The sequence below is a fragment of the Phyllostomus discolor genome, chromosome 3 (assembly GCF_004126475.2).
Source record: "Phyllostomus discolor isolate MPI-MPIP mPhyDis1 chromosome 3, mPhyDis1.pri.v3, whole genome shotgun sequence".
Taxonomy (NCBI): Eukaryota; Metazoa; Chordata; class Mammalia; order Chiroptera; family Phyllostomidae; genus Phyllostomus; species Phyllostomus discolor.
The window spans coordinates 34,195,708-34,214,451 of NC_040905.2; the positions used below are offsets into that span (position 1 = coordinate 34,195,708).

Below are 18,744 nucleotides of genomic sequence, written 5' to 3' on the forward strand. Positions count from 1 at the left end.
AGCATAAAACAGGTTAAAAATTAAGTAATCATGTGAGTAATTTTTAAATAATATTCAAAGAGGTTGGGAGCAATAAAAGAAACAAAATGAGAAAATTCTGGAAATTTTTTTTAATACTTAAAAAGTTATATAACAAAAGGTAACATTTTAAGAGGTTCTTTTAAAAATGTGTACAAAACACTAATATAAAATTTATTTTAGCATGAGATAAGATAAAAGCAAAACATAATACTCTGTGGAATATTCCAATTTTCACATCTGTTAACGTGAATTTTCATTTGAACTCTGATAGTGTTACTCAACAGAACAGGGAGAAGTACTGTTGCACTGCTCGCCTGTGCTGGTCAGGAGGGGCATTAGATACACATTTCAAATGAGCACCGAGGGTTGCACCTTTCCCACAAAGTGGACCATGTCTGACTATTATGAAGAACACTGCCTAGAATTTTTTTCTTGATTTCTGTCAGTAACACAAGAATAGGTTTCCTTATTCATTAAATAGTCTGAAATGTCTGTATTAAATAAGACAAGCTCACCTCAGAGAGCAAATGCTGCCTTCTATCTTGAGTGATGTGTATGTTTTTAATGCTATGACCACATTCTTATTTATAACGATAAAATTTCTCGTTTCCCTAATCTATATTAATCATCATTTTTAAACAAAATTTGTCAATATTTTGTGTCTGATCAACTGCAGGCAGGATGAAATAAACACATCTAAGCAGTTCTTTACAAAAAGCCAAGAGAACTTGACCTATATCACCCTTCAAAACATTGAAAATGACAGGCCTCCTAGTATGCATTTGCCTTCTAATATGCATTTAAAAATATGTGAATACAGCACACTCCTTTCAACAACGCTTGGCTCTGCAGGTCTATGCCATGTTGTACAAAGATGTCTGAGAAAGTGACCTCACTGCTTATGTTCATGACTTGGAAACCACAGGTGGGGGAGCCCAGATCAGACACAAGAGGAAAGCTTTTTTCTCTCTTCAAACTGCTTGTCCACTGCCAGGGAAAGGGCCTGCAGGAAGCCCTCGATGGTGACGGTGGGGGCCTAGAAAAATATGCAGGAGTCAATGGGGTGACCCTCACCCTTGGGGGCCACCGGCAGCACCCACCCCATCCTTGATGCAGACAGCAGAGTGGGCAACTCCAGGCCGCTGTTCTGTGTGAGCTAAGCTCAGATCTGAGGGGCACGAGTACCTCTGAGGCTTGGATGTGAGCTCTCGGTGTGTGTGAGCAGAGATTTACGGCACGGCCACCTCCTCCTAAAGGGCGTGAGAGGGCTCCACGGCTAAGGCATCAAGACTAGAGCCTCCTACAGCCCCAGGAGACTGTCCCTTTAGAAACTGAGGTAAAATAAGGCAGACATCCACCCCAATGAAATTGTGACTCCTAGCAAGGCCACACCCTGCTGGAAGGAGTGGGTGGGAAAAGTACCCAGAGGCAGAGGATGGCTGTGGAAAACATACCTGAATGTACAGTGCATGAGCCAGGAAAGGGAGTTTTCTTAGGATGCGGCCACTGAGGCCCTCGCTCTTCCTGTAAATGTAACCAAGTTCGGGGACATCAATTCCATGTGAACAGTTGTGTGTTTCAAGACTACTTCCCCCAGCTGTGTCTCTGAACATCCCTTCTCCAACCCTGCAAGTGGGGCTGGTCTCCCTTAGTCCTCAGCTACTGCTCCAAGTAGGACAGAGTCCTTGCCGCCCTCATGGGCCACCTACAGGCACCACTGTGCTCAGGGACTACGATGCCTGCCCAGTGACATGGATTACCTCACATCTTTATTAATTTTTATACAAACCTCTGAACTGTTCCCCTCTGTCCCATCTCTTCAACAGATAATAATAATAAAAAAATCTTTTAAAAATACTGTTCTTTATGCTATCCCTTTGTTCAAAACCTTCCACATGCCTCATGGCCTCAGAATAAACTTCAAACTCTCTGGTCAGGACTTGGAAGCTTCCCTTACTCAGCCCTCAGCATATAACCCACTGAAGTCCCTGCACACGTGGTATCTGCCCATAGCCTTCCAGAGTTCTGTCCAGTTTATTTGATTCTAACTGTCCTTCAAGGATCTGCTCCATTTTCCCACCTTCCCTTGACCCCCGAAGCCACCTGAGATGGAAGCACTACAGACCCTGGACCTCCATCCTCTGGTCCAGGAGCCTGGCCCCAAAGGGGCTGAGACTCTCAAAGCTCCCCCAGCCTGTGAGTGATGAGTTGTGATTCAAATCCCTGTTCTCTGACCCCACAACCACTACCCCAGATGGCTACAGTCAATTTTGACTCCCTGTTACTACAGCAAATGGGCTTTTCATAGTTACAAAAATGAGGTTCATTCACACCTTGAAATTTCACTCAAAAGGAGGCTCAACTTTGACACGTTGTTTTCAATGAAGCCAATCATCTCTAGCTCGCGGAGGGTCAGCAGCTGCTGGCGAGGGTATATGATCTGACACTGAGAAGATGGGGCAGAATGTAGGTGGTCAGCAACAGAATAGCACTGAGAGAACGAACATAATCCACATCACATCTCATAGACATGCAAACAGGGTCATTAAACACACATGGCTGACCAGGAAACAGGCCGGTTCCCGTTTCACGAGTGGCCGTGGGCGCATATGCACACCACATACTTCCCTGCTTCTCCCAACAAAGACAAGAATACAAACAACAAAACATGTCTCCGCAACAAGCAGCAACCTGGCCTCTTCTATTCTTTGGCCAAAATATGTCCTTACCATGCACCAACATGGGAGTCCAGTCTGGTATTTGGTCTCAAAGATGAGACACAACCTGTAGAAGGCAGAGCTAGGCCCTGGAGCCAGGACTTCACCCGCCTTCCAAGGAGGGTCCGTGTTGGTTGTTTTTAAGACAAGACTCTCATTTGGTGGAATAACACAGACCAAAGGTCTGAGTCTCACAGTCCACCTTGTAGTCCACATGCCTGCACACTGGATGCCCTGCGAAGTAGCCACACTGAACTGTCAGATTGTTACAATGACCACTACTAACTGAATTTTAACATGAACTGTTTCAATTCAGGAGCCAGGAGAGAAGAGAGAGAAGGAATGGTTTTCTCCACACATTTTGGAGGTTTGGTGAGGATCATGGGAAAAATTAAGAAACAGGGTTTGTATTCGGTACGTTCCAACCCCCGCCTAAGTGACTGACCTCCTCAGGCTCCCTGTACCTTCTCTGAGCTGCCCCCCTGCCACCCCTCCATTGACAAGTGGTGGCCTCCAGGCTCATATAAGAATGGCAGACCTCAGGATCTTGAAAAGACAGGGCAAAAATCACATTTCAGCCTTCAGGACTAGACAAATCTCTACCAAAACATTGGAATGCCTTAACTTCCTATAAACTCTGTAAAAAAACTGCCCCTGGCCACATGCCTAGCTCCCAGAGGGCAAAAGTCCATGCACCTGGCCAATCCTGAGGACATCCCCTGGATTCAGAGCACAAGTAGAGTCTGACAGCACACTGAAAGCACCTGGCGATCTTTGGCAGGATCTGCCATCACACTGGCTTCTTGGCAGCAATACTGCATTACGACATTTCTGATGGTCACTTGGGGTTTCAAATCTAAGCTCCATGGGGCCCCTCTCCCTCTCCCACACTAAAGAAATGTAGGACAGAATGCACATGCCAGGACAGTGCTCCCCCAGCTCTGCAACCAGAGCTGAGGGCAGCTCTCCTGTCCCTGTCACAGAGGCTGTGTCATCCTTGTTGAAGATGTTGGAGCTCGAGATCCATGGTGCCAGGATCCTGGTGGATGAGGGCTGGGGAAGGAGGAGAGGGTTCATCCCCCCCTACCAGCAGTTACAACAATGCCATCACTATGATCACCATGTAAATGCCCACTTGTTGGCTGGCTTGGTTACCGCCCATGGCCCCCCAGCGCCCAGAGCTCCTGGCACTGGGCACATGCCAGGTTTCTGTTAGACTGTATTATAAGAGACTGACTGTGATACTGTACTCACTGATGCTGTGCTCACTGCCATCACTAGAACCTGGGACCAAAGGGACATGAACACTGTAGTCCATGACAGGTTGTGAACCTTTAGTAAGAATAACTTCCCTGTGAACTATGACCTTCAGTTAACTAACCTTCTCAACTACAACCTCCAGTCAGATGACCTCCCTGTGAACAATGACCTCAAGTCAGATCATCTCACTGTGAACAACCTCCAGTCAGATGACCTCATTCTGAAGGACCCTCCAGTCAGGATGACCCTCTTATGAACAAGGACCTCTACCATTTTCTTTCAGGTGAGGAAAATGAGGCCCAGAGAACCGGTCATTCGCAAAGGCCATGAGAACCAGAACTTGCCAGGAATGCTGACCTCAGCCCGCACCCCTCCCATTCACTCATCACCTACAGGTGGATCAAACAACCATGATGATTATATTTTGTGCCAAAGAGTGACATACTAAGTCAGTGGCCATAATATTTTGACAATTAACAAAACTTGCCCGATAGAACAAACTGAAATTTTCAATCTAAGAAAATGGTTAATGCCATGTCAAAATACCGTATTCCACATTGAAACTAGCTATTTTAAGTTACACTAAGGAATTAAAAAAAATAAGAAACTAGTTAGTAGAGAGAAAAAAAACAAAATCAAAGTACATACCTTCATCAGTTCTTCCAAACAGGAGAGGTAGATTTTGAAGATAGCTGCTGCAGAAGGTGGCCCAATATACTGCCTGATGTCTGCCCTGTCCACAAAGGCCACGTCAATCCTCTCTGTGATGTTGGAGGTGGTCAGAATCACCACATTGGAGTGCCTGGACACAGAGGAGCGAGGACCAGTCACCCCATGCCTCTGTGACTTGATAATATGCTACTCTACACAGGGAATGTCAAGAGATGCCCTTGAGGGTTCCACGCGTTTAACCATTGTTCAGCTAGCTACACTTCCTGCCCCAACAGGAGTCCACGGGGCCTCCTGAGGCCCTGCAACTCTGAGCTCCTGGCCATAACACAGCATGCCAGGCCAACTCTCCAGAAGCCTTTGTTCTGGTCCCTTCTCTGCCTTTTCAAAAGCTCTCCTAGACACCTGCTGGCTGTTTCCTCACTTCCTTCAACTGTAGAAAAGACCTAATCTCTGTAGTGCATCCCTGACCACCACATCTAATCCCCCAGCACTCACACCCCTGCCTGCCTGCCTGAGCACAGCCACATAACTGCTCATCACACAGCTCTCACCAGTATACTATAGAGCTATATTATTTATCCCTTTTACCAGCTGCTTTCCTCCCTAGCTTCCAAACACCACAAGAGAGCCACCATTATCATTCTGCTCACCAACATGGGCCAGCACAGTGCAGGCACAAGAGGCCCTGGGGAATATGCTTCCCAGCCTGGTGGGCTTGGGCACAGGGGATGTGGTGACACTGCTCTCAGGGCCCATGATCAGCATACAGATGGTCCACAGGCAGCTGTGTGATAAGGGGAACATCTAGGAAGATCAGCTTCACCTGGACTCCGGCAACAGGTGTGCGGCCCTCTGCAGGGTGAGCAGGGCGAGCCAAATGAGGGCAGGGATGAGAGCACAGGGGTCCCAGAAGCCTGGGCAGAAGGGACGGGCATAGAGGCCGAGTGAGCAGGCTGCTTGGTGCAGCACCCAAGTGGGGATGCAGAGGAAGCACATGGCTGGAAATGCATCCCAGGATGGGCTTTGTTACCAAGGGTCTGATCCATACAAAGGCAGCTGTGCAAGGATCACCCAAAGAGAGACCTGAACCAGGATGTGAAGAATGTAAGGGGAGGAAGGTAAGAGGGAAATCAGAGGCACATGTGTCTCTGTTCCTTCCTGAGCCTACATACCCTGATGACAGAAGGGTCAGGGTGATCCCACATCCTGGCCTGAGCAGTGGGTGCATGGCACGGCCATCAGTGTCATGGAAGCCCAGGAAGTTGGGGGTTCCAGGGCCCAACAAGCCACTTGGGAGCATGTCTGATGTCTGGTCATGGTGGACACAAAGACCTGTGATGGGGGCTTGCCCACCAGAACCTTGAGTGATGCTAGAGGACTGAAGGCTATGAACAGGCTATGCAGGAGACCCCTGAACAAACAGCGGGGAATCACTGGCAGCAGAAACTGCCGTAGTCAGGATAATGCAGCCAGGGGAGCCGAATCCTCTGGACATTTCCAGGAATAGGAAAGTGAGTACTTGGGTGAAAGAGGAGTAATAGTAGGGGTAGAAACCAGACAGTCAGAGAGAACGGGAGTAGCAACAGGGAGGGGCTACACCTTCCACAAGGCTTGCTTGTAGAAGGGTGAGAAGAGGCTTCTGCAGTTGATCCCAACAGATAACTACATTTCCAAGAAGCTAGAGATATTCGCTATGGCAAAACAATGATGAAGCCTGAGATAAGACATTCCTTAACATAATTCATTTGTGTCACTCCACATTCAATTAGCTAGCTTCTGAATGATGCTTTGGAGCCCTGGCACCCTGGAATCAGGGAGAGACACCAGAGAACAAACATGAGGACTCTGGTTGACCGAGGGAGCTCTGAAGTCCTGCAAAGAACAGGTGGATCCTCTGGTTTCAACATCACTTCCTTGTGAGGCAGGTTAGTAGGAGTCTCTTCCTAAAGCTGGATGAGTTCTGGGTATATTGAGTACAGGCCCTGTAAGACTAGACTTTGGAGACATGAAATCTGGCCCTACGAAGGGCGAGCAAGTGATGCTCCCCCTGCCCAGTGCCAGCCCTTCAACCACGACATGCCTAGTTGTGCTGGAGCCGATGCATGAGCACAGCAGTGTGCACTCTTCATTTCAGGTTTCTCTGCAGGGTGTGAGTTTTCACCATGCCCAAACTCTGTTCTACATTTTTAATACTTTAATCAAGTAAAAAGTGCTTAATTTCCAAAAAATGCATTTAGTATATGATGCCTCAAAAGTGGAAAAAGAACAAACACTCAATGCCAGAGGCATTTTTAGTTAGGAGAGCTGGCGCAGGGTCCAGAGGTGTGTGATCCTCACACATCTTCTCTGTGACTTCTCACATAAGGTCAGTGTGTCAGAGCCTCTGGAGCCATGTGCCACATAATGGTGCTTCTCTCAACAGGAACAGCACATCTGATGGTAGTCCCGTAAGATTACAATGGATTAGAAGGAAAAGACTTGTGATGTTAGAAGAAAAAGCTGGACCTGACTACAGTGTTGATTTTACTCCTAGCTCTGGGGGGTTTAAATAGATGAGAAGGCTCAGCATGCTGTCCTTTCACTGTGCACCTGTCCATGGCTGGGACCCCAGAGGTGGTGAGGGAGGAGAGCCCAGGAGCCCACATACCCCTGCATGTGCTTGTGCACACACGCACACACACATGCACACAAACTCACTCCTCTCCCTTCCTGTTTCTTCCTTTTATTATTATTTTTGTCTCAGGCTTTATGTCTACGGGTGTCTTTGGATCTCTGCTCTCCCTTTTCTATCCTCTCTTCCCTCCTTCTTCCTGATGTCTGCTTTCCCTCCAGAGCTTCCCTCCACAGCCCTCCCCTTGTTCCCCCAACATGAGTGCACACGTATACTTTTCTTTTATACTGTATTTTTACTGGACATTTTCAATGTTTAGGTATGTGCAGACACAAATACTTACCATGTGTTACAAATGCCTACAGTACTCAGTACAGTAACATGCTGTATAGGCTTGTGGCCAAGGAGCAACAGGCTGTATCAGATAGCCTAGGTGTGTAGTGGGCTACGCCATCTGGGTATGTAAACGCCTCTATGATGTTCACATAATAGCAAATCACCTAATGATGCATTTCTCAGGATATATCCCATTGTTAAGTGGCATGTGCCTATATTACCTTTTAATTTGATCGATTTGGGTCAAGACAGCATTGACCACACGGATGGCATCTGAAGGCTCAGTGCCTGCCCTGCAGGCATTACGGGCAGCTGTGAGGCTCTCCACCTGTGGGGACAGAGCAAGTGGATCAAAAATCACAGTAACTAGCCCCATAGGACAGCTGCAGAACACATCAACTGAACAAGTGAATGAACAAATGAGTGGGTGTATGGGCACCTGGGTGTGCCAGGGGCTCAACATGTGGGATGCCAAGGAAGACAGGGTTGCATGAGATACTGACTGCCTGATGGAGGGTGGACTGAGCACGGGGCTGGTTGCACCCTGGCAACAGTAACAGGCATTCAGTTTTGCATTTCCTCTATCACAAGTTTAATGTCTGGATGTGCCTACCTCATCAATCAGCACGAACACCAGAGCGTCTTTGTCATCAATTAGATCCTGGATCTTCTGGAACATCTTAGTTACCAGCTTGCCACTCTGAAACCAAAACACACTTAGTGTTGATCTGCATTCATCATGCTGCCTGGCGCACACATCTCCTGGCCTGGTATCACTCTGACCCCAGGTGCTCCCACAAGCCCACCGTCTCCTGACGGCCCTCCAAGAACTCCCTAAATCAGAGAAACCCGGTCTGCAGGGGTGGGAGTCAATCAATCCAAATGCCTTCTCTCCCTGCTTCACATGCCAGGACACTGAGACTTGATCCCACATCGAATCCTGTCCAGGGCCACATAGCTCACTTGTCTGCCTTCCTCTTACCCTTTTCCTTTCCCAGCTGTCCTCACGACTGGGGATGAGATGAATTATGGGTGCAAACATGCAAACCAGCTGGGCACACCCCTTATGGACATTCCCTGTCCCCACTCTCATCCACCAGAAGGGCCTACTGACAGGGTTGCCTGGAGCAGAGCACTTCAGTAGTGAGGGACACCTGTGATGTCACCTGTCCAAGCCCCTCAGTTCATGGATGGCTGAATAGGGCTCAGAGCCCGGAGTGCATGCTCAGCCGAGGAGTTAGAAATCAGGATGCCTGCCTCTCCTTCACAATGTTGAATGTCCTGTCCCACCTAGTCAAAGGTCTGGATGTGCCCAGCATCTCGGGCCTCAGACTATTTCTAAGCTACTACTTAGCTCTAGAAGTTTTCTCTGACGACAAAGTCAGCTGCACAGAAAGTCTGCTTAATATACAGGGCACCTTTTCAACTACATGGCTGACAGCCCAGAGAATTATAATATTAATACTTACTTCTGAAAACCACTTAGAAAAGAGACTGTGGCTGTTTATTTCAATTAACTGTCCATATCGGTACCTAGGATGACAAAAAAGAGTTAAGACAATTACTTTGCAAATTAGTCCTCCCGCATCCCCAGTGGCGGCATTTTTGCTTATTAAATACATCTTTCAGCTGCCCAGCACGGTCAGAATTACTAACTGGTTAAGTCATTATAATCACTGACAAAGAATCAAGGTACCTAGAATCTGCATTCTAAGTAAGTATAAAAAATCTAACAGAATGCAACCAAGAGTTCTGGTTAAAGTAAATTAAAAATTTAACACTGAATATAATACCTTCATTTGAATTAAAACAAGAGTAAAATCCCTCTAAGTTTTAATCTACTTGTAATTTATATTTACATTCAAAAAGTACCACTGGTACTAATACAGCAAGTAAATCTACACAAGCAAAAGAAGTTTTGGCTAGAGCTGAATGTTTTTTCCTTCTTCCACAAAACATTAAAGAATGTGACAATTTGTTTTCCAGCAAAACACTGGCAACCTGGGTGCTCAGATGGCAAAAAGTGAACCTTACATACTAACTGAATGACATCCAGCACTAACACTCCAGTCACTCAGGAGATGGCCGAGAAGTCTGGACGCTCTTAGTTCTGAGTAGATTCACACAGGAAGCCAGACTGAGACAGGACAGAAACTGACTCCAAAGTCCTCTCCAGTTTCTTTCATGTCGTAAGTCCACAGAAGGAAAAGAATTACCTTCAAAAAGTATCACTGACTTTCCATTTAAAAAAGAGAACAAGACCATTTACTAATTCTGTTCACAAAAGAGGCGAGAGGAAAGATAGACAATATAACAAAATAAAGGACTGGGTTGAGTATTAAACAGAGTTAATTAATTATAAAGTATTTTGACAAAGTAAAGTGAGCAAAAAATGCTTGCTAGGGCTTCTTTTTGCAATTTATAAGACACAAAATAAATATATATTTCTAGGACTTTATACAGTAATGTGTCATTTCATGACGGGGATATATTCTGAGAAAATGTGTAGTCGGGTGATTTCATTGTTGGGAGAACATCACAGAGGCACTTACACAGACCTCAGTGCACAGCCCACTACACACCTAGACTATGGTGCAGCCTACTGCCCCTGGGCTACCCGCCTGTCCAGCCTGCTGCTGTGCAAAACAAGATGGGATTAAATCAATCACAAGAGAAAATGATGCCATCAAGAGACGCAGTAATCATAAGATGTATGGAGCCAGCATAACAAGGCATACACACTATTTTATAGAAAACTCTTTTCATAAGTAGAAAGAGTATACTGTAAAATAACAATAAAAAACATAGCAAACATATAAACCATAGCAGTAACATATAAGCCGTAAACAGTAACATAGTTGTTCATTATCATTATCAAATATTATGTATTGTGTAGAATTCTACATGCTATACACTTGTAGGACTGGCAGCCCAGTGGGTTTGTTTACACCAGCATCACCACAAACGTGTGAGTAATGCATTGTGCGCTGACATTATGACGGCTACAATGTCATCAGGCAATAGAAATTTTTCAGCTTATGGGATCACCATCATATATGTGATCTGCCACTGACTGAAACGTAGTTATATGGTGCATGACAGTACTGGGAAAACTTGTATTTCTTGTAATAACATTTTCACTCTCTGGTGTGTTAGGAAACTTCCCCTAGACATCTTTAAACACATTTCAGTATGTCAAGACAGAGGCCAAGTTGCCAAACATAAAATAAAGGGTTAAAATAAAGCAATTTCCCTATGTAAAAATACTTACGAGACATTTTGAAAAGAAAGTAAATATTTGTATCTCACAGGATTTCCTTTTCTAAATCCAAACAGGAGTTAACAGGCAGCAGATTTACCCTCTGCTTTTGCCAATTACAGAACTGGACAGAATAAATGAAACATCTATGAAGGGAACTAACTGGACAGCAGAACAGGCACCAGAGGACCCGAGAGAAAGGAAATAAGGTAAGCACCACAATCACCAGGCTTTCTGCCTGGAGCACCTGGAAGGGACCCAAGAAGAGCAAAGCCATTGCTCTGAATTGAGGAGACAAAGGTCAGAGTTCAAGGACCCTGAAGCAGTAGGGAGATGGAGAGCAGAGGTCCAGAGGGGAGGCAGATTTTCAGAAATAAAGCACCAGAAATCATCCTGGGGTCCCTCTAAGTGTTCACTGAATACCTGGACATCTATGAGCAGGAAAATCCACCTATGAGCAGGCTGTCCAGATCTGTGAGCTAAATGGTCCCTAGAGCTCACACAGAGAGCCAAAGTGGAGAATACTTCTTACTCATTCAAGGTGTTCAACTGAGACACCAGCAGAGGACCACTTGAGAATTAAAACTACACTACACTTAGACCCCTCGCTAACAAAGCTTAAAGCTTAAAAACAAACCTCAAAAGAATCACAGTAAGTCATGAGTAACTGAAATGCCTACCAAAACAAGACCCAACAGTCTTTACAGAGCCCAGACACTTCAAATCACAAAGTCCACATTCAAACAAAAATTACCTGACATGCCAAGAGCATAAAATGTGTCCTGTAACCAGAAGAAATACAATAGACTCAGAAATAATGGTTATGAATTTAGTCAACAAGAACATTAAAACAGTTATTATAAATTCCTCAAGGATTTTAACAGAACATGGTGAAAAGTATAAAAGGAATCAAAGAAAAACCCAGAGGAAAAAAATTCACAATCAGAAATAAAAATGTTACTGACTGGAATCAAAAGCAAATTAGATACTGTAGAAAACTGTCCAAAATGAAAAACAAAGAGAAAAACTTTTGTATCTGAAAAAAACAAAAAAGCATATCAGTTGCCTGTGAAACAATATCATGCAGGCTAACATGCAAATGTCCTCTCAGAAAAGGGGCGGGGGGGCAGCAAGAAAATTAGTTGATAAAATAATGGTCAACTATTTCCCAAAGGTGATGAAACCATAAACCTGAAAAAAGACAGAAATCAAGGAGAAAGAGACGAGGCTTGGCCATTCCTGTCCAGTAAGCGATGGAATAGCAGACCAGATCATCAGCAGGGACATCAAGTACCCTGAGCTGACATCCACAAAACACACCACCCGAGAAGAGCAGAAACACGTTCTCCGAAGTGCACATGAACGGTCAGCAGGACAGACCACATGCTGGTCATTAAGCAAGTCTCCATAAATTTCAAAAAACTGAAATCGTAACTCAAGACTATGTTGAATATAGAGCAATTAATTTACATTCGGAGGGACCTTACTTATCATATAAAGTTATTAAAAAATAAAGATAACTTATTATAAAGGGAAAGCAGGAAATCCATTCCTGCTACTTCCCTCTTTCAAATCATCCAAGGTACCTGCTTAAAAGTCGAATGGTCAATTTCTGAGCCAGGGCTCTACACAGGGATGTTTTTCCAGTTCCTGGAGGACCTGTAACAAAATTAAAGCAAATACGTGTGTCAGTGCTGTACCAAACTTCTTAAAACAGCAGTTACATTTTCCACAGAATACAAAATAAGCAGAGAGTTCAATACTATGTTATTACAAGCACTGCCTATTAACTCACAATGAAGTCTGCTAGCAGAATAAGTGCCATAAAATATTACCAATACACTTTAAAAGTCTTGCCCTCTTTCTTTCTAATATGAAGTTAACTTGTATTTCTGGTCTTACCTTCCACTGCTACTAGCACACACCCTGCTTCTGGGGCCCAGGGGCCCACTCAGCCGTCTAAGCGATCACTGCATTTCCTTTCTAATGTCTTCACGGACACCCTTCTTGTCCCCACACATCCTCTAATGTGGCACCTTTCAAAGGTCAAACACACCTTTCCAGCTAATCATCAGGATTCAGGCACTGAAGCCTGCTGTGTCTGCAGCCCACTGCAGCACTGTCTTTCACTACGGATATTTCTCCCTGGGCCTGCACCCCACACTAAACCCAAGGATGCAGGTGAGGACCCTTGGATGTAGAGCTTCTTGCTCTGTGTGTCACTTAGCATGCCTTGTAGAGGTTCTGTGGCGACCAATGCAGAAGAACAAATGCATCTAACAGAAAATGCTGACATGTTGAACTCTGATTTTCTGCAAACATATTGAATAACAAAAGAGAAAATATAGAACAGGTTCTAAATGAAAAATAATTGAAATACCTTTATTAACTGGCATAAAGAGGTTACTCTGAATTCCTACATCACTATAATTTGGGTACCTCAGATTTCTTTCCATCCAATTTTAAGAAAAATACCCACTATTTTCCTCAGAGAAGAACCAGACAGAATTTCTGTAAATCAGGGTTTTGTAGTTTACTACTCATAAAGCAAAGCTCTGAGAATATTACAAAGAAACACAAGGCAATTTCTTTTCAGGAGTTTATGATCAGTTGGGGAAATAAGAGTTAATTGAAAAGTTTAATAATAATATAAAAAAGTCAGAAGGCAGTAACTGAGTGGCTGCCAAATAAAGGGTCACATAACAAATGTTCAGAGTAATGTGAGCTGCATAGGCTTCACAAAGAAGGAACATTTTAGGACAACTCTGGCTCCACCAGAACAAAACTGCTGTAACTCCTTACAGAAGGACAAAGGTAGGAGTAAAGCCTGACATCACACAGTCTGTCTTATAAAATGCAACCCCACATGCTTTACCGTGAAGCAGCACCACCCGGTTCCAGGTGATGAGATTGCTGTCGACATTCTTGTCTGAAAACAGTAACGCTGTCATCACATAATCCAGCAGCTGAGTGGAGAAAGGAAAAATACAGATAAAGAAGCCAACAGGCAAAGGCTCCCACTATGTGTGCTCCTACATGATCAGCCGGGACAGAAGAAAGACAGCCTTTCAGTGACTGCCTCCATCAAACACTTCCTGGATATATCACAAACTTTCATTTTAGAAGGTAACTTAAAACAGAAGAGGATAAGTGCTGGCTATTACTATTACAAGCAAAAAGGATAAACACAAAGACACTTTTATTTAGAAAGCCGAGATCACACAAAATAACTATGGGACTCACCCTGACTGGTGTGTCTCAGTGTGTTGAGCATTGTCCTGAGAACCGAAAGGTCACCGGTTTGATTCCTAGTCAGGGAACATGCCTGGGTTGTGGGCCAGGTCCCCAACTGGGACATGCAAGAGGCAACCAATTGATGTTTCTCTCTCTCTCTTTCTCCCTCCCTTTCCCTCTCTCTAAAAATAAATAAATAAATCTTTTAAAAAAATAATTAAGGGACTTATCAAATAGGAGCAGTAGGCAAGCACACAGCACACTTACTAAAAAATAGCAATAGCCAAGACTCCCTTGTCTCACTGTGGCTGCCTAGAGCAGTGTGGAGGGACAGGATATAGACTTCTAGTGTCCCCCACACCATGCAGAAGGACCCTTCCCCCTGAAGGGGGTTCGGACACGCTGGTACTTGCTTGATCCTGTCCAGCTGCTCTGTGTGCCCTGTGGCAGAGTCCCCTCAGCCCCCATGGGTTGCTAAGAGTGAAACTCCACTGAAGCTGTCTTCACATTCGGCACCCTCCCTTTTCCCCCTCAGGGAATGCCCCAGAGACCAAGTCTACCTAGGAGCAATCCCAGAGGATAGACATCTGGAATCCTGGCTGCTGGCAGACAGTGGCTCCCAAAAGCCCATTTGAGTCAAAGAGCTCAGAGGTGCTGGAGAGCAACACAATAATGATTCCACTACAAATAACAGGAACTTTTGGGGAAAAAGTGCAACTTACGTGAGATTTGATTTCCACATCATACACCAGGCTGTCCCACAGCCCATGGAATTCAGCTGTGACAGAATAAAACAAAAACTTACTTTAGAAAAGCAAGCATTACACCCACCAGCTAGATCTGTCCTGGGCCACCAATTCTCTCTCCTGTTCCACATGTGGTATGCTAAGTGTATGATTACAGGGAAGTTACATTTTTAAAATTTTTTTTGAAATTAAATATGTAAAATAAATGCCAGTTACATAGGACTTCTGACAAATAATAACTGGTTAAGAATTATTTTTTGTCATGTTATTATGCACAGTCATCTTTTGTGGACCCATACTGTACACAGCGCAGACTGAATCCACCCCTCTCCCTATAAGCCACAGGTGGCAAACACAAGGCCCTCCACCTTGTTTTATCTGGCCTGGCACTGTTTCCACCTGGTGGCAGAGCCAAGCTCTCGCTTAACTGTTGAAGAGTAGTTACATTTATATATACAGTGCTAAAATTACATTCGGCCCTTTGAAGGCAACCACGAGGCTGATGAGGCCCCTGGTGAAAATGTGAGTCTGTCACCCCTGCTATAAGCCAACACTTGGGCAAGGCAGACCAGAGGGTCTAATCTAGCCATTAGGACATCAGACATAAAACTTGATGACAGAGTTAACCCTGCCCGCAAGAACACAATGGCAAGTCCACAAACAAACAGCAAGACAGTAGGAGGAAGGAGGCCAGCAGAACTGACCAATGGGCAGGAAAGAAGAGTACAGTTTACATTCTCAATAAATACCATCTATGAAGAACCAGTCCAAAGGAATCCTCTACCTTACTCTATTGTAATATACTCACCATTTTATAAGAAATAAGATGCCCCGAAGGCCTACAAAACAAAATCTCTTTGGCTAACTGACTTGGCAAGTCTGAGGTATGTGTCACCCTCTGACCTCATGGACTCAGCATGCTCCACTTACTGTTACTATCACATACCTGCAGGTAGAACCCAATGATTTGCTGCAATTATATTTTCTGTCTCTTCTTCCAAATTTTCACTGGTGGGGCCATCTTCACTCAGGTGGAAGATATGAAGTGCAATATCGCACACACTCAAATCGATGGGCTATGATGAGAAGGAAAATCAAATAAATCTACACAAATGGAAAAACCACTCATTTTTTAATTCTGAAGTCCATTTTTTAAAATCCTTACCCAAGAACATGGGTAAGGATTTTAATCTGCTGCCTCTTGTATGTGCCCCAATTAGGAACTGAGCCTGCAACCCAGGCACATGTCCTGACCAGGAAATGAACCATGACCTTTCACTTTACAGTACAATGCTCCAACCAACTGAGCCACAGTGACCAGGACTCTAAAGTCCATTTTTAACGTTAAAATCCAAAAATAAAGACTGAAGGTGCAATATGTTTAAAACTAGCTCTTTTATTAGCTTTAGAATTAGCTCTTTTAAACATGTTTATCCCCTCTCCCCTTTTAGGGTCTAATATCGCTCTGAAAAAACAACTTTATTGTTTTTATAGTTACAAAAGGAACAGATGTATGTTGAAAAAATTGCAAATATAGAATAGAAAATATCAAAGTTCCCAACATCCAACCTCATAGATGTTAATCTATAACAATTCCACAAAAGTGATTCTATCAGTTTTCTATCATGCTTTCCCCACTTACTAGAGTTTAGAGACATTTTACATTGGTAGATAGAAATCTTTTTCATGGTTATATCACATTTGGTGTAAATGTGTCAGATGTTTGCCAATCTCTTATGGATCGTTAAAATATTTCAAATTGTTAGCTACTATTAATAATACTTATTCACACATCTCTACAAAATTACACAATTATCTGCTCAGATAAATTCCTTGAGGTGAATCTGCAATCAAAGATGTTTAGAGGGTAGCACCCACGTCCTCCAGTTAGGCTGTGCTAACTGTCCCTCAACAAGTATTGGGAAGTTCTCCATTTCCCTCCCAGGCTGGCCAAAATTGAGTACAATGGCATCAGATATCAGTATGGATAAAACTCCAACAATGTAACAAATACTGGTCGTAATATAAGAGTGGGGAGGTCCACCACGTAAGCATTATTTTAGTGCCACACCAATTCTTCCAAATTGACTCTCCATAAGAAGAGAAATTGCCCAGGTATCAGAGGTGCATGTTCCCGAAGTGGGCACTTTGGGTTGTTTTTACAGTGGTACACCTGCCACAACTCCTCCACAGTTACACAAAGCTCTCCTTAGCTCCCACACGTGAACTCTGTAAGATGGTGGGTGAGGCAGTCTGTACGGTGGGCTAGATGAAGGGCTTCAAGAAGGCAAGCCCTTTTCCTCATCTCCGCTGTCCCCACACATCCTACGGTCCTAACACCCATGCTGAGCACCCATAAAATAGTTTACTGAAAGAACACAAGAGAAGGCTCACAGGCCTCATCAGCGCAGCCCTCTGTTCTATGGTGCTGCAATCTAGTTCCTGGTTCCCAGTCTCTCCGACTGCACTGACAGCATGCAGACCCCGAGGCCATGTCTACTCCCTGCATCTGGCTCCTGTGAGAGAGCCAGTACTTGTCCGGTAGTCAAACCAACAGGTAATCAAAGCAAACCCGTTTCTGACACACGCTACCAAGGCAGCAAGCAGACATTCAGGGCACCAACTTCCTACTCAGCTATAGGTTAATTGTTTCTTCCCCCTGGAAGTTAATAACTTACCTGTGAGTCTTTAATTTTTAATTCTGTGTCAACAATAGACACAGACTGCACATTTCTGGTCAGAAAAGGATCGTCAAACTCAGTCCACGTGTAATCACCAAACACAATATTGTGCCTGTTAAGTAGCTTTCTAACACTCAGCTTTATATCTTCTTTTTTTGCTGTGCTGGACAAACATACAAAACACACAGATCAGTTCTAGGTTAAGAAACAAGACTTTAACAATAGTGGTTTTTTGTGTGTGTGTGTGTTTTTTTTTTAAGAAATCAGGGTATACATAAGAAAGTGCAGCACTTAAGAACAAAGGAGGAGGAAGCGGCAGCCTGGGGATCAAAGCTAGAGTCACTCATTACTGCCTGCCAGCTGTGTGGCCCCGGAGCAGCGGCCCAAGGACTCTGTGCCTCAGCTCTCCATCAGATAGATGGGGCAGTAGCAAAACTTCCTGCTACACTAAGCTACTATGAAGATTAGTCAATACATTCTGAGTGTTTAGGATAATGCCTGGCACATAGTAAGCATTCAATAAATGTTGGCTATTTCCTATTATTAGTGAAAGAAGGAAACCTCACAGCTGTGGGGTCAGGTCAGGAGTCTGCATTTTAACAAGTGTCCAAGGCCTGGCATTCACCCTGAGGAAACCTAACACTTTTTGGCTTGGCATTCAAGGCTCTCCTAGGCCCACCTTTTGCCACCTGACGGCCCTGCTGACTGGTTCTGAGAGAGCACTGAAAATTTTTGAGTATCTGGCCCTTCCCACTTCCAGCTTTCCTGGGCTGCGCCCGGCAGGACCGCGTCCGTCCTGTTCAGAGTCAGGCCAGATAGTCTGGACCGAGTCCGACGCAGTGAGCTCCGGTCAGCGTCTGGACCGAGTGTTATCGGTAGGGGCCACGCAGGTGCGGAATCTGCTCAGGGCTACCCTGGTCCTATCCTGTCGGGTCCGGCCGGCTCACCTGCCGCTCCGCTGGTGCACCTCCACATGGACTGTCGGCGTCTCAGCCATGCAGGGCAGCGCCTGCTTCAGGTCGCCCACGGCCTGGTCCATGGCTCCGCCGTCACAGCCACGAGCACCGAGTAGCCGGGCCGAGCGTGGCCGCCGCCGGACGCCCGGCGCCGCCACCACATCCAACACCACCTCCGCCACAGCCGCCAAAAGGCCCGCCGGCCCCGTCCGCGCTTTGAATCTGCCGCGCGCGGCGCCCCGTCACCCGAC

The 18,744-nt window shown here is 45.0% G+C and overlaps 1 protein-coding gene across 2 annotated transcripts; it reads right to left on the reverse strand.

Moving 5' to 3' along the window:
- Positions 1–155: 155 nt before the first annotated feature.
- Positions 156–18,718, reverse strand: TRIP13 (thyroid hormone receptor interactor 13). 2 transcript variants are annotated; one of them, XM_036020302.1, is made up of 13 exons: positions 18,485–18,718; positions 17,535–17,695; positions 15,803–15,932; positions 14,833–14,888; positions 13,752–13,842; positions 12,463–12,535; positions 9,087–9,150; positions 8,231–8,317; positions 7,839–7,945; positions 4,647–4,800; positions 2,355–2,467; positions 1,476–1,545; positions 156–1,057 (listed from the first exon to the last, which is right to left on the reverse strand). In XM_036020302.1, exons 1-13 carry the CDS (start codon positions 18,510–18,512, stop codon positions 962–964), a joined length of 1,230 nt encoding a protein of 409 aa, XP_035876195.1. In that variant the 5' UTR covers positions 18,513–18,718; the 3' UTR covers positions 156–961. The 2 variants fall into 2 exon arrangements, with proteins under 2 accessions (XP_035876195.1, XP_028371144.1); XM_028515343.2 differs by having other exon boundaries at positions 17,535–17,700.
- Positions 18,719–18,744: the final 26 nt, after the last annotated feature.